This window comes from Pholcus phalangioides, unplaced genomic scaffold (assembly GCF_987345545.1).
Source record: "Pholcus phalangioides strain wild (caught in Gottingen) unplaced genomic scaffold, Ppha-v1.0 ptg000004l_1, whole genome shotgun sequence".
In the NCBI taxonomy this organism is placed as follows: Eukaryota; Metazoa; Arthropoda; class Arachnida; order Araneae; family Pholcidae; genus Pholcus; species Pholcus phalangioides.
This window is the reverse complement of record NW_028301597.1, coordinates 44,363,943-44,380,160: the sequence shown is the minus strand read 5'-3', so window position 1 is coordinate 44,380,160 and position 16,218 is coordinate 44,363,943. Positions and strand designations below refer to the sequence as shown.

The following is a 16,218-nucleotide window of genomic DNA, read 5'->3' as shown; positions in this document are numbered from 1 at the left end:
GTTATTCAAATCAATACAGTACTAATGACCTCTAAAGTGAAAAATGATAAAGAGATGGATGCAGCAGAAGTTCCCAAAAAAATCCAGCCTTTTTATTTAATATAGATATTTAATTTTTGTTTCAGCTTTTTTTAATACATTGGTCATTTTCTTTTTTGTGCCACAATGATGGCGACTGTGTTTCAGTGAATGTGATTAGTAAGAAAGTCCACTTTTCACTTATTTTTTAATGCTGTACAATTAACCTTAGTGTTTCAGAACTTGTACAGCGCCCCCCTTCCGTGATATTATCTTATTGAATTTGGAGTGAAGTGAGTGAGAAAGTAAAACTTTTGAAAAAGCTAAAATGTGAAACACTAGTACAAATATTGTGTGGGAAAAAAACATGGAATCAAAAAATCTACCATTTACATGATCTCCAGAAACAAAAATATTTTTGGATCAGTGTAATGACTACAACTTTTTTTAAAGCATAAGATATTTTTCCCCTTTGGACAGCTAGTAACTGTATGAAAATGAGAAATTATGGTTTTAATTGAATTGCCTTTTTACTATACACATATATATTGCTTTAATTTTTCTTTCAAAGATAAATATGAATCAAAGTGCTTGACGAGGTATATTACTGCTTCAAATGTAAAAAGTTTGGAAATAAACAAAAGATCCATAATCTGGAAGAGATTCCCTAATCCAGAATCACTAGGTCATAAGGAGTCCAAATTTGAGAGGTCCTACTGTATAAATAAATTGACCCATGTGATAAATATTTATGGCTGTTTAATCCTTTTATGGTATATTCAGTGAATACCATGAAATATGTACATATGTAATATACCATAAAATGTATACATATGTACCGTAAATACATACATATGTTTTTCTGAATACACATATCACATTGATTGCAATATTCACTGAAGATTTGTAGTAGTCATTTGGAGGAATAGTCTCCCCGGATTAGCGATTTCAATAGCAAGCCGCGATTTCACAGAAAATTGAGCAAGTTCTTTGACAACAATGGGCGATTTCTCACCATATTTTTTTCTCTGCATTTTGAATCCCTATTCCCTATATTTCTCTCAATGACGGTCACCTAAGAAAGAAACCTCACTGTTGATTTTTCGCAATGCAAAATGTGGGCAGTAAAAATTAAATAAAAGCAATTTTTTAAAATCCGGCTGAACAATCCTTAGACTGCCAAAGACAAACAAAAAAAAAAAAAAAAAGGTTTCAGTTGAAAATGAAGAGATTTACTTTTGGTGTTACTGTCATAGTTAAATGAAAAAAAGGCAGGAAAAGCAAGATATAAATGGAAAAGGAGAAAAAAAACCCATTTCATAATATAATGAAGTGTTCACTGAAATGCGTAATATTGTCTACTAGGGGTTGACTTGAATTTGGGGGAGTTCATAAAGGGAAAAAAAATTGAAGGGCGGAACAAAAAATTTTGGAAACTATGATATAGCTGTTATGTGAGCTTGAGGAACTTAGGCAGAGATTTCTTTGGATTACTTGAAATAAGAAAAAAACCTTTCTAGTACATGGTCAGTGAATTTTAAAGTTCGAGTGTTATGTTGGGCTTTAATGTAATCACTGATCCTTGGATAACAAAAGACAAGGATCAGAGTATATCTTGTTCAAGTGATACAGTTGAAGTATACAGTCGAATCTTGTTATACAAACTCTGAGAGACCGGAGAAATCACTTTGTTATAAAGGAATTCCAGGTTTTTGCATTGTTCCTATGTAAACTTATCTGGGAGATTAGAAAAGTGATAGTTAAAATAAGATTTATGCTGTAACATACGCGTTGAAAAAGGATTCACTTACATGTTTCCAATTCAAACCAATTGCAAAAACCTGGAATTCCTTTATAACAAAGTGATTTCTTCGGTCTCTCAGAGTTTGTATAACAAGATTCGACTGTATACTTCAACTGTATCACTTGAACAAGATATACTCTGATCCTTGTCTTTTGCAGCTGTTGTGAAAAACTGGCTGTGAATAATTGGATTACTTCACCAAAACATACATATGTGGTTAAATTGCAACAGTTTCTTGGAAAGAAAAATATTGCCACCATTCTCCAATGTCCCTATTCACTATTTATGACTTCATAGATCCAAGAGCAAAGATTTGGAATTGAGGGCAACACAAAGGCTGCACTGAGCATTAGTCAAAATTTACTCTTGGGAATACCTTTGAAACTTTATTAAAACACTGAGAAGTACTGAGATAGGTGAACCGATGAAGGAAGCTATAATTAATATAGAAATAAAGTGCTATAGTACTGAGAAAAAAATTCAGATAGGTTCACTGGAATTAGAAAACAAAAATTAAAGACATCAGAAACAAAGGAATGCAAGTGATTGAAATGTAGTTGAGAAAATCAACTTCAAAGTTTAACATAAAACCGTCTGCCAGATGTTGGGTAAAAGAACCAACTTGACTCAAAAACTGTTTTCAAACTTTGTCACTTCTGATCTGCACCCCCCCCCCCCCCTCAATTATGAAACCTGAAGAAACGAAAAATGCATTGAACATCGAGGACCAGATACACCTTGCCTCACATCTTAGGGTGGTATTCACTAGCATAGTTTAAACTATAGCCACAATTTTTGGATAAGAGATCGATATGGATTGGTTGAAAACCTGAATCCATGTTAACCAATCCATGTGTCAACCTCCTATCCAAAAATTGTGACTATAGTTTAAACCATGCCAGTGAATTAAAAATGTTCCCTTAGAAATTAAAATACAGCAAGATTTTTATATATTTTCATGAAAGACTGAAGAAAATTATAATTATAAGGCTAAAAAACTAACTAAAAATTAAATGCTGTGGGAAATATATTATGCTGATGCTGCACATATATTTACATTTTGAAGAAAATTTTAAACAAATTGGAAAAAGAAATAAAACTAAACACATTTCGCATCAAAATTATCAAGTTGCATTATATTATGCTCAATAAACACACGAAGCATTCATTCAGATATAATACCTACATACTTCAGAATTCAAAGTGATATTCAAAGGAAAAAAAATAAAACATTAAAAGATTGGCTTATAAATCAGGTTTTGTAAGGTCTTGATCCCCTTCGCAATAATACCTAAAAATAATCCTTCTTTCTGTAATTGAAGAGACTGGCACAATCGCCAAAATGTCGAGAGTTTGTATAATTCACAATGTGTATATTCATATATTTACACGTCAACATATGAAGAGTACTTTAACGTGATTTGTCAAGTATATTTTCGGTATGAATATGCAACATGGCAGTTCTCTACCAATTTCCTTCTTATGAGCAATTTTTGAATTATATTAGCAAAGCAGACTTCAGATTATATATATCCAAGTGAAGAAAACAATAAACAAAAAGATCATTGAAAAAGTCATTAATACACAATAGATGTTGTATTCTGAAAAGTCAACATGAAGAATATTCATGGCAAACATTAAAAACATATTACACAATGACAAAGTTGAAAACAAAAACAACTAGAAGCAACAGCTCAAGCTCTGGGTAGTTTTTTTTTCAGGGAAAGGAATTCATCAACCCTTTATTTACTGAAAACAAAAATCACTTCATAATATTATTTTCATACCATGTTTTTTCTGACAAAAAAAAAAAAGAAGCTTCATATCCCATATCAGTAGGAATCCACAGCTTTCAGAAACTGTCGATGTTTCTTTTATGTCTCAAAAATAGAAACTGAAAAAAATTATCGAAAGCAAAAAACATTCCACCACAAAACGTCTAAGTTTGAAAATTAAAGGAATTTCTTAAAAAACACTACAAAAGTGAAAGCCCTGAAAATTGTCATATCAGATGTCTTTTAATTTCATCAATTTTAAAAGTAGGGTCCATTAACTTTCTATATGGAAATTGACTCTGACCATTGTTTATTGATGTTATAACCAAATGGCATCGTACATGCAGGGTAAATTCTCCTTTACGCACAGAGCTTAAAATTCATAACATTCTACTTAATTTGATAGTATTTTTCTCAGGTAAACACATCTCAGCACAATGCCAAGATAAAAAGCATGAAAATCAGTTGAAGAAATTAAAAATGCTTTGCATCTATCAAGAAAAGAAATTTCTCATGAAAAATCATGCTGTTTTGTATTTTCAGTGAAGAAATTTGTTTTTAATTGCCTAATTATGAATTCCACGGTCAGATATTCAAATATGAGAGCTCCCCCCCCCATTTGTGATTAAAAAAAAATCTACAATTTGTTTTTCAAAAGAATAATTATTGAAAAAATAAAGTTTCTCTTCAGTAAATGAAGGGTTGAGATTAAAATTAATGGCTGCACCAACAAAATTATTCACAGAAACAAATTCTGTAAAACAACACATATCTGTATTAATCACAGACAGAGAAACAACGAAGAAGCTCATACAGACACAACAAAAAAAAAGCACAAAAAATAGAAAAAAAATCTTCAAAAATGAAATTATTAATGCAAAAAAAAAACTCATTGATAAATAAACACAGCACTAGCAATGGATGAGGTACAATTTCAAAAAGTAGTGGAAAAACAATGTAAATGGATTGAAGCAGTTGTCCTCTGTGTTCGTAGTCCAATAAAAAAAATGCTATCGATATTAACAAATATCAATTAGTATAACTTTCAGTCACTATATGAATGTAAAAAAAGTAAAATCACACACGAATATTAAGATAAATGACGTGGATGTTCTTCGAGAAAAAATCTTATCAAAAGCAAGAATGGCCTAGTCAGGAATGGTAAACATTTGGATATCAAGAACCAAAACCAAGTTAAATCACACATGGGACCAAAATCCCCATAATGGAAGTTAAAGCAGTGTTACTTAGATGAAAGCCAGAAACTCTGCATTTAAAGGAAATCATTCCAATGATGACAATATATGTATATTCAGAAAAGCATCAGAAGCTAAATGCAACAAACATTTAGTTCTTAAAATGGTGAGCTCCAAAAGTTTGAAACCAGTAGTTTGCTTTGATACAAACAATTCACAAAAACGTTATCAAGAAGTTACGATGTCAAGGTGGTCATGAAAAAATGGCAACCCAAAAAGTGGGGATGAAATTCACTGCCACTGTTCATGTCAGACTTCAAAGTCCAAAGTTCATGAAAGACATTCACGACAAATATGAACAAATCCGGTGTGATGTCATAATTGTGAATTCTAAGGAAAAAAAAGCGTTTTCCAACAACATACCTGCATGAGATCGTATGAATGGTAGGTTTGGCAACTGCTTCCAGCAGTTTGCAGTGGGATCCCAGTACTCGGCAGAACTCAACTCTTTCTGACCATCACAGCCACCAACAGCATATATTTTGTCGTTCACAACAGTTATGTCAAATCTACCTCTAGGTACTTTCATGGGTTCCATCATTGTCCATTTATTTGTGGATAAATCATATGATTCCACAGTCTTCAAGCACTCAGCTCTATCATAACCACCTTCAAGAGAGAAAAAATGTTGAAAAATTCAGTACCTGAGTATTTCGTTAAAAATTTTTATATATAAACTCATTTAAAGAATCTAGGTTAACATATACAGGGTACTGCACAAACAGGGAGTACGCCATTTAACACGTTCACTGCAAACGACGCCATGGTGGCAACATGAAGGACTTGTACTAGGGGGCTCGTGACGCCATGGTGGCGTCATGTACGAAACTAGTTTTAATCTTAGCTACAAAAGCTAGCAGTAGGGATAAAGAGTTGTCTATTAGGCCCCGCAGTGAACGTTTTAACTGGTAAACCATTGATCCTATAGGTATACTTCCAATTACAAAAAAATTTTCAAAAGAATGTGGTACTAAGATGTGTCATTCATGTTGCAAGGGGTTGTATAGTTATTAAAATAAAACAATCAACTTTTTATGAGGTCCCCATGTGCCCCAAAACCAAATTAGAAAGTTGTTGCCCTGCAAAAAAAAAAAAATCCATGTTGCTAAGTACAATATTAACTGAGATATTCAAATACAAAAAAATAAAGGAAATTTGGGGAAGAAGTGTTAAATGCGGGTAAAATTGTTTTTCTGCATTTAGAGCCATTCTTTCCAAACTTTACTGTTTTTTTGAATTCAACTATCTGTGAATATTGCACTTAAAAACATGGCATTTTCTTAGTTAACCCTTGATGGTTATGAACCCTTAAAGTTCGCGTATATAAGGTGAAAAAAAAAAAACTCACTAGTGAAAACTTATCTAAAAAATTAGTTTTTTTAATGACAAATGGGAAGGATCCTTAGAATACAGGCCATGTGATCCCCCTTAATGATTTTCAGATTAAACGAATATTTATGGTAGGTTATCGTCACATGGAGTTGGAACGCTTCCGGTTTAAAAAAAAAATCAGTGCCATGTCTTTTTTGAATCATTTCCATTTGTCAAATGTTTGCAGTCCCTGCCCAACAAGGTAGGGAAAGAAAATTACCACTATTTTACCTCACACAAACTCTGGGCATTTTGCCAAATGGCGATTTCCAACCAGTGTAGTTGGGTAAGAAATGAAAAAGTGATCTATTAGTGGTCACCCCATGCCATAGAGATAAAGAACTTGCTTTCAATGTTCTTTCTCCGGATGTGAACCTTGATGGTAACCCTCATGGTGGAACACTAACATATTGCCACTGCACCACTTTGGCGCAGAGAAAATTACTAGAACTACTGCGTTTCAATCACCTGGTCAACCAAACGGTCTGAATAAATTTAAATGACACTTTTGTCTCAATTCAAAATGAAAGTGTGTTTTATGAGCATCAGTAACAAGAAATTTTTTTAATTAAAAATTCTCAGAGTTCAGGGATGTTTAGGGTTCTGTGATGTTTGATCCAATGGAACCCCAAAAAGCTCTCCCGGAACCTTACACCTTTAGAGACAGACACATGCAGAAAAAAAAAAACCTGAAGATTTATAACATGTAGATATTTCACTGAATACAATTACAACTTACCACAAACAAGTAGCTTGCCTTTGAGTTCTGCAGTTCCGCTAGCACATCTCGCTGAACTCATTGGTGGCACTGATATATAAGAACTGATTTTTTCCACAGATGTATTCCTCGACGACAAAGGGCTGTGATTTGGTGTATGAATTCTCTGAACAATAGAAAGGACAGCCAACTTTCCAAATGCAACCACCAATCCCAATATGCTGTGCTCTGTGTAACAAATAAATATTTGTTATGCAAGGTTTGTCATGTATTATTATCTACATTTAAAAAATTTTGATTGTTATCTATGAATAAGCTAATAACATGGTTCATACTCTTTCAAGTTAAAAAAATTCAAGGACTTTTCAAGCACTTTTCCAGGCAAAATTCTAAAATTCAAGGACGTTTATATTACACTCGATAAAAATTAATTTTTAAAAAAAAGTTAAATATATTCTAAATCTAAATTAAAAACTTAACATTCCCCGAAGGGGGACTGGACCCCCCGCTATATATTCTAGAAACCTTACTTTTGCAACTGCATTTCCCGCGGCGGTATCGTGTTTTGCTACCAGATTTTAGGTAACAAGCACTAAGGAAAAATACCTCCGGTTTACGTGACCATACGTCCTGCAACTCATTGCTATTGCTTCGCTCTTTTTTGTATGGCCTGAACGTTTGAGAGGAACGGGGAATCGGGAAAAAGAAATTTAAGGCAGAAAAATCTTTTCAAGCACTTCAAAATGCTTTTATTTTTTTTCAAGGACTGCTACGATTTTTCAAGCACTTTTAAAGACTTGAAAATGAATTTTTTTTTTTTTCAAGCACTTTCAAGGATTTTCAAGGACTGTACGAACCCTGTAATAAGAAATAGACACTCAATAAATTAATTTTTTTTAGCACAAGGGTGCTCAACCTTTAAAAGAGAGTGGATCACACTTCATTGGCTTGAAACCAGGGTTTAAGCTACAGTCGTATTTTTTGCAAAATGTGAAAGAAAATCTAAGAATGCAAAAGAAGTGGTAGCCACTATCACAAAAATGCGTACAGGAGGTACGGAACAAGTAGAGATCCAACCATCAATCATTACATTAGCATTGTAGCATTTTGCTAAAGCTTTTCTCCCCATTTTAGATTTTTTTTATCTAGCTTAAACCCTGTTTGAAACAGGTCTCAGGCCACTTAAGTGATCTGACATCATGTCACAAGTCACTTGAGTGATCTGTAAATGTGTCACATCTTGCTCAAGTGATGAGGAACTGCATTGTAGGTCACTAAAGTGATGTATAAATGTGTCATGCGGCACTCCAGTGAAATGGAGCTGTGTATAGTGGGACACTTCAGTGATCTGAAACACCACCATGGGACACTTTAGTGATCTGAAGCACCTTCAGTGAACTTAAACAGCATCGCAGGTCACTTAAATGGTCTGTAAATGGCATGGGCCGCTTCAGGGATCTGTAACTATGCCATGAGACACTTGAGTGACTTGCAAATGCACCATTAGAGACTTCAGTGATCCAGAACAGTGCCAAATTACCTAAGTGATTTGTAAATGTGTCGCAGAATGCTTAAGTGCTCTGGAACTGTCCCGTGTCACCACTCAAGTGATCTGTAAATACATCAAGGGCTGCTTGAGAGATCTGGGACTATGCTGGGACTATATCTGTTCATGTGCAGCTTAGTTCACTCTTTACAATACTAGGTTTTGAGGTCATGGGCCACACCTGGTCCACGGGCTAAGTATGTATGTTTTATCAGATACTGAACATTTATACCTGAACGTCAAAAATCAGACAATTCACATATGAATCATTTTAGAAACAAACAGTGATATTGAGATTGGTAACAGAGTAGACGCATCAAAGACGAGTTAATTCAAAGAGCAATTGTTAGTGATAATTCAAAGCATAATTAGCATTCAGATACTGAATATTTTGAATATTGTGAGAAACTATATAAATAATTTCTCACCATTAGTTACAGTTGTAGCAATGACCTTCCATTCTTTCTCGTCATCATCTGACATTGAAGAGAGGGATGAAGTTGAATCAGATTTTGTATAAAGGAACTGGCGTGGTTTAGCCGGTTTGGGCTTGGACAATTTCGAACTGTTTATCTTCGATTTCTGCACAGATGTCTTTCTTGAGAGCTTCTTGTAGTCCTGGATGACATCCGAGTCCTGATAATCTCCATTTTCAATGTCACTGCAGTCATGCAAAGTATGATCAAGGTTCAAGTACAGCATGTGAACCTTTGAAAGAAAAACCATGCTTTAGCAAACATTAAAATCTGAAAAAAATAGCAATCAGAATACTAATAAAAATATAAAAGAACCATAAAAATGTAACCAAACACTTTCAGAATGAAATTTTGATACAAATAATGAGACAAATTGGTTATCGAGTAACAGGAATTTTTTCACAAAAGCCCTTTGTTTGCAAAATAAATTTTGTAAAAAAAAGAAAGGTTCGAGAGCATTCAAGACTTTACTTTTTCTATGAGTTCATTCATACGGACGTCATCATCACCCATCTTTTTAATCCAGTCTAGTACCATGTTGACAAGATGTTTTGTGTTTGTAGCGTTCTTCTCTTCCATGCTGTTTTGTAACAGCTCAACAGGTATTGTAGGTAAGGCCAATAGTTCTTTTGCCTTTACAACATCAGCAATCTGAAAAAAATAAAAAAAAACTATATAGATAGCATTCATTTGCAAAAGACATGAACAAACTGATTTAAAGTAACATTGCTCCTGCACCCCATAGGTTAAGAAACCTCCGCCCTAATCCATTCCAGGACAGTCGTAAGGCTTATGAATTACAACACCCACTAAGCAGAATGCTTTGCATTGTTCTGCAACAGGACTTTGGAAATGTACTGCAGTAAAAATTCTCATAATAGGTGTCAACAAAAATCTATTTTAAAATTCTTCCTGAATGTTCTGTAGTAGCACAGATTGTTCTGTGATTTATGTTGCAGATTTCGGCATATTCTGCTTTGGGGTACAACACATTCAAATCATGGTACAAAAGATGAGTTGCATTTATGTTTTAATTCACTGCAAATACATTTCATTAAATATTGAAGTTGAATCAAATCGATATGAGAATCCACTCACATTATTGCGAATGTAGTTGTCAACTTTGATAAGTAGGTCTGGATCTGCAGCAATGCCACTGAGTGAGCGCAACCCTGAAATTTAATAAAAAAGGAGATAAGCAACATATCACAGTCACCCCATTTCTGATGCTATTAAGGTGAAATGTAAATTAGAACAACTGTATTGCATATGAATATGCGTAGACTTGTTATGTAATGTGTAGATTGAATGAACCATGTCAGTGGGTGGAGACACAGGGAATCCTGAAGGGTCCCTTCTCCATCAAAGTGTGGAGTGACCTGATATATTTATGTATATGTTAAGGTAAACGTGATAAATCTGTTATTATGCATAATCGCCACAATTGTTTTGGTAAGTTTGATAAATTTATCACTTTTTAACAGTGATTATAACTGGCATTGCTTATTACGCATCATTGGTAAATTTGATAAATGTTAAAAAATTAGGTGTACCTAATGATAATTTGATACGTAATATTTTTTATATCGTGAAATTTGTTCTATCAGTTTGTTAGTATAATTTGTTAACTAAGAGTTTGTATATGCACAAAAACCTGTAAAAATAAATTAAATCTGAAAATTTTTGAATGAGTGATCTTTATATCGGGGTGTGGTAGTTAAATTTGTTAAACAGGAAATTGTTATATAAAGATCCAATTGCAGAATTTGTGAAATAGAAGCTATTTTTTTTCTGGGATGTTCAGATAAATTCATAAATCAGCGTTCACCATAACTGGTTTAGACTGGCTCAAAGTATGGTCATCTAAATAATAAATCTTATCAAGGTAATGGGGCCGATTTATCATAATTTCCAAAAACAAAATTGCAATTATGTATACAACACATCAGCCAGAAAATGTGATGAATTTAATGATGTACCATGTTTATCAACAATGCTTGGGTATTACGATGCTTGCATAATTGCTGGTAAAAGTGATAAATTCAGAGAAGTTTATGAAACTTACCAAAATTGTCAGTGATTATGTCTAAATAACCATTTATTATGTGTATATATAATAACTGGGTTTATCATGTTTATCGTAACATGCAGGGTGTTCTGTCAATGGCCCAACAAACTCAGATGGTTGTTAGTAGGCATCAAAAGGAACAAAAACTACAATGGAACATAGTGTCGCAAACCATGTTGAGAGGGTGAAAATCAAGAAAAATACATGCAGGCTGTGAGTCCAGAGGAGGTAGATTGAACGCACAGGACCCGTTGTTTGGCCTCCATGTTCACTGGATCTCAATCCGTGTGACTTTTTCCTATGAGGTCACTTTAAATCACTTGTTTATACGACGCTTGTGGACACACTGAAGGATCTCATAGCGAGGATTGTTGTCGCTGCGGCAGACATCAAAAGCATATCTGGTATCTTCGAGCACACACACACGTCCAGGAAGTCGTTGCAGACTGTGCACTGACGTCAGTGGTTGGGTTGCCCCACCGCCAACAACTCTTGTAATAATTAATCAAATAAATTGTTTTGTACTCTTTGTCGTTGCAGTGTGACATCGAAACCTGCATGTGCTTTTTGCAATTTTCACCCTTTCAATGTGATTTGCAACACCATTTTTACATTGCAAATTTTGGTCCTCTTGATGTCTACTAACAACCCTCCGAGTTTTTCAGTCCATTAACAGAGCACCCTGTATATATGTAATGACATCATATAATCGTGTATACCAAAGACCAAGTCTATTGCTGCTTATGATTGTGTTGATAATAAACCAAAGTAAATATTTTTTTCAAAATAAATCTAAAATTTCAGAAGAAAGAATAATTTTGACACCTGAATAACTCACCAATGCAATTAGTTGGACTCAGGTTCTCAACCAAGTACTGTCCACATTGCTTAGCTGCAGAGAACATTCTAAGTTTTGTTGCTGCAGCATATACATCTTTAACTTTATTATGAGGAACTTCAAGCCTAGAAAATCATTCATGCATCAATGTGGTAACCTTTTTTTCTTAGAAAATAAAAACTTCATTTGGCTATTTCGTCAATCACAAATAAATTACTTTTTATACTTAAAATTTATACACTTAAACTTTATTCATGAAAACTGATTATTTACCTTCCAGTGTACGAGTAATCAACCAATTTCTGAAAAGCATCAAAGTCAAAATTTCCATTCAGTCTGAATAGGTTTCTGGTACCTGTACTTTCAGCAGTAAACAGGTCAAAGAAGTAACGACTGGCACTAGCAAGGACTGCTCTATGTGCATGTATCTCTCTCACGTCTTGTCCTGTTCCAACCTAAAGTATCCAAAAACAATAAAATTCAAACATTTATCATTTTCACTTCAAGTAGTAGCACCAGAAAGAACATGAAACAAGTACAATTCTAACGAAACAAGTACAATTCTAACAATATAAATACATTATGGCTATACACTCAGAAAATATATGCATGAACAGATTTATTAGAAATTTTGGAGATGAATATATACGAGGTGCATGTGCAATTAAGTAGTAATACTCAAAAACAAATCAAAATCATGCTACAATAGTTTTCTGTTTTAAAGAGAAATACATCAAACACAGTAATTAAATTTGGTTAGGACAAAATGAAGAACCTACCAGCAATATCACATCACAGAAATGCTTATTTTTTCTCAACTTGTCCAAGTTCTCAAATATCTTCATGCTATAAGAAGAATCGTCAAATAACATGGGCTTTGGTGGCTTAACCACAGTCTCTTGCCCTTCTTCATCATCATCTTCTTCCTTTTTAACACCCATGTGGAGGTTATCGTTGATCAATGGTTTCTCGCTCATCCCGAAACAATCCATCGATGAATTGTACGACCTAAAAATAAAAGAAATTCCTCTTAAAACACAAAACTTGAAGGGAAAAATAAATACATATGTATCAGATAAAGAAAATACAGGGTTTGTATAAATGAATGAAAATTTTAAAAATTCCTATTTTCGAAACGATTACATATAATATAATCAGTGATGCCTAAAAATAAAGAAAAACATTTAATTTCTTTTCAGTTATAAATATTTGATATGTGAACCTTTTTGTAATACAACAAACATTTAATCTGTAATTAAGTTCAATCAACACATTGTGCAGTTTTACAGTCAATGTTACAAAATGATAATAAATAAGCACTAATGCATTCTTTAAGTTGAGTGTTTTCTGTAATGGTGGTTAAAAAATAATTGCCAGAAACACTCAATGAATTTTAAAAAGCATGTCAGAATGTTACGTTTTAAACCATTGACTTTGTAACTGCAAAAATGTGTGGAATGAAAAAAATTACAGATTAGATGTTTGTTGCTTTATGGAAGATTAACGCAAACATTTGTAACTGAAAAAAAAAAAACTTTGTTGTTTTTTATTTTTATGTATGATAGAAAATATAAATTTTTAAAATCTTATCATTCATTTATGCTCATCCAGTATTAAATCTAAAAGAGATGAAATTGAAACAAATGGAACACGAAAAAACATTCTTAAAAATGCAACAGATTTTATTGTGACATACTCATTACATCAAGTCAACAATCAATTTTCTGTATCTTCTGGCATCTTCAGTTAAAATTATATAAATATATTTATAACATTATAATTCAATAAACACTTCTCAAAATGCTTATTTATCCCAGGGGTTCTTGGGAAGATTTCAGTGGGTCTTCCAGCTTAGATGCAAGACAAATTAATTTTCATTTGCGCAATCAACATTGATATGAACTGCTGTCCATTGACAAAAATTTGAACCAAATTCTTCAAACAAAAAAAAACCCCCCTTTGTGAGAATGCCCTTTTTTCAAACAGCATTCAAATATACCAAAATTCCTTCAATTTTTAAACTATTAATGAATTTATGGAACACATTCCGTATTTTAACATTCCTGGTGTAAAATATTTTTTGCCCTCCCCCTCGACTGCTATATAAAAATATATTTTGGGATACAGATCCCCAAAAAAACCTTGAAGTGTAATTAAATAAGCCATTATAAATCATCAGCTGCGTAGAGGGCGATGATTTTATCTCCGGGATCGCTAAAGGGTTCATGACACCCCCCCCCCCCCATAGCAGATTTTGGCTCATCTCTGGAACAATTTTACCTTGTTTTGAAAAGAAAATTACAGGAATAACTTTTTCCCCCAAGAACTACAGACCCGCTCCGACTTAATCGGTATCAAGTTGGGGGCGAAAGAACAATTTATAAGCCTGCACGATCTTCACGTGATTAATGACTCAAGGTGGTTTTAATGACCATTTATTTCAATTCGGGGGTGGGGGGGGGGGGGAAACTCGAATAATTCACAATTTTCACCCATCCATAAGTTTTTTCTCCGATACACGCTTGAGTTCTTAATACACACACCAATTAAACCACTTATTCTAAGTTTTATTTTTGAATTGGTATGCTGATTTGGGTTTGGATACGTGTCAAAGTTGCCATATGCGAGCTATTCTTCCGGTACTCGCGACTCGCCAAAGGTTGAAGACCTCTTTTGTAAAGCACTGTGGGCAGTGTTTGCCAATATTCATCTAGATACATAATTCATGCAACACAATTCAATTTTACTGCCAAATTTCGTTGAGGAATGAAATACTTCAAATCGTAATTTTTTTAAATCAGTTCCTCACTGAACAAAAATCCCCTTCCTCACTTTTGACAAAAAGAACCCTTAAAATTTTGGGAAAGCGTAAAATTATTCTTTAAAATTGCATTTTCGGAAAAAACGAACTACGGGCAATTCTTTGAATCAGGGCTGGACAAATCACAAAAAAAAAACTCCAGGCCCCTCAAAATATTTTTTACCCCGAAGAAAAAGGTGCAAAATAATGCTTCTTTAGACTTTTTCAGGGCACAGTGACCTTCTTTCATGTTGGCAGATATGCAGCTATAAATTCCAAACATTTTTGTGTATATATTTTAGAAACCTTGATTTTGTGCTGCTCTTAGCCTGCAATTTCGTGACAACACGAAGAAAATTTTAGGCGCCAATACCTAATTTTTTAATCGTCATGGCGACCTGGTGCCTGGGATTCGTCCAGCCCTACTTTGTATGATAATAAATCGTCTAACGAAAACCGCGATTTCGTGTACTAAAAATTTTTCCGCGATGAAAAACATATTCAGTTTTTAAAGTAATTTTCAGGGAAACACTTTCATCAAAAAAAATTTACATGGCAAAAAACTCCATAAAATATTCTTAGTACATGTACGAGCAACGCAGTAGTGTTCCTCCTCCATTCAAGTTTAATACCAAGCACTCTTGAAGTAGATTCGTGAATTATATAAGAATTTCTTTAAATGAGAACAATCTATTTTTCTTCAAATTATCAATGAAAAAATGGATCAAGTAAAAAAAAAAAATCGCGTTATCTCGCTAAATCAAATAATTCACTACAGAGGCAGGCGGGGAGCAATCGCACCTACCAAGAGCCGTATAATAAGGAAAAAAAAAATTATTTGCCACGTAAAATACGGGACGATTCAACGAACCTGCACAATAAATCGTCCCCTCTAGACAATTTCGAGGAGGGGGGGGGGAAGTCTTCCACAATATTTGAATAAGGCATGTTAATAAGCTTTGTTTAATGGTATCTATGAACTGACAAGAATTTTTAGCTGAGGCTCCATTGAACAGTTTAATCCTAGCTTTGAATGTGTACAAAGGGTTCTTTAGACGTTCATTACTGCAGCCAGTTTGAAGATAAAAATTCAGAATTGCTTTTGCACATAAGTTCATTTTCTTTCCATTTTGAATTTGTTGGTTAGATGTAAAAAAAAATTTAACGACAACTCTGCTTGTTGTTCAGAGCATGTGTGGCTATGATTTCGCTAATTTGCCTAATTTGTTAAAAACTTATTTGAATTTTTTTTTGCCACCCGAATTTTATTTTTTACTATACTTTGAATCGCAAAGGTGGTTAATAATACATTTGAGAAAGTAGTATTACTTCAGTACATTGATTTTATACGAGGCCCTGTATAAGCAGAAAAATTCGAAATAGATTTTTTGAAAGTCATTTTTCGGGCTTCCTATACGAGTCAGTAATTAATTTTTTCGAGCCGACTTTTTTTCTTCATAATCATGCATTTAAGGGCAGGGCCGTCTTAAGAGCATCATGGCCCCCCCCCCCGGGCCAAGTGATTTTTCTCAGGCCCTACAAGGCAAA

General features: G+C 33.8%; 1 protein-coding gene across 5 annotated transcripts in view; it reads right to left on the bottom strand.

Annotated features, from left to right (window-relative positions):
* The window catches only part of LOC149087651 (influenza virus NS1A-binding protein homolog), an 83,226-nt gene that overhangs the window by 8,272 nt on the left and 58,736 nt on the right, over positions 1 to 16,218 (bottom strand). For all 5 annotated transcript variants that reach the window (XM_089231556.1, XM_089231560.1, XM_089231559.1 and 2 more), the window contains exons 2-9: positions 12,650 to 12,878; positions 12,144 to 12,325; positions 11,871 to 11,995; positions 10,063 to 10,136; positions 9,436 to 9,615; positions 8,917 to 9,196; positions 6,964 to 7,170; positions 5,217 to 5,462 (exon numbers count right to left, since the gene is read on the bottom strand). In XM_089231556.1, the coding sequence (XP_089087682.1) occupies positions 5,217 to 5,462; positions 6,964 to 7,170; positions 8,917 to 9,196; positions 9,436 to 9,615; positions 10,063 to 10,136; positions 11,871 to 11,995; positions 12,144 to 12,325; positions 12,650 to 12,878 (1,523 nt within the window). The remainder of the gene's footprint in view (positions 1 to 5,216; positions 5,463 to 6,963; positions 7,171 to 8,916; positions 9,197 to 9,435; positions 9,616 to 10,062; positions 10,137 to 11,870; positions 11,996 to 12,143; positions 12,326 to 12,649; positions 12,879 to 16,218) is intronic.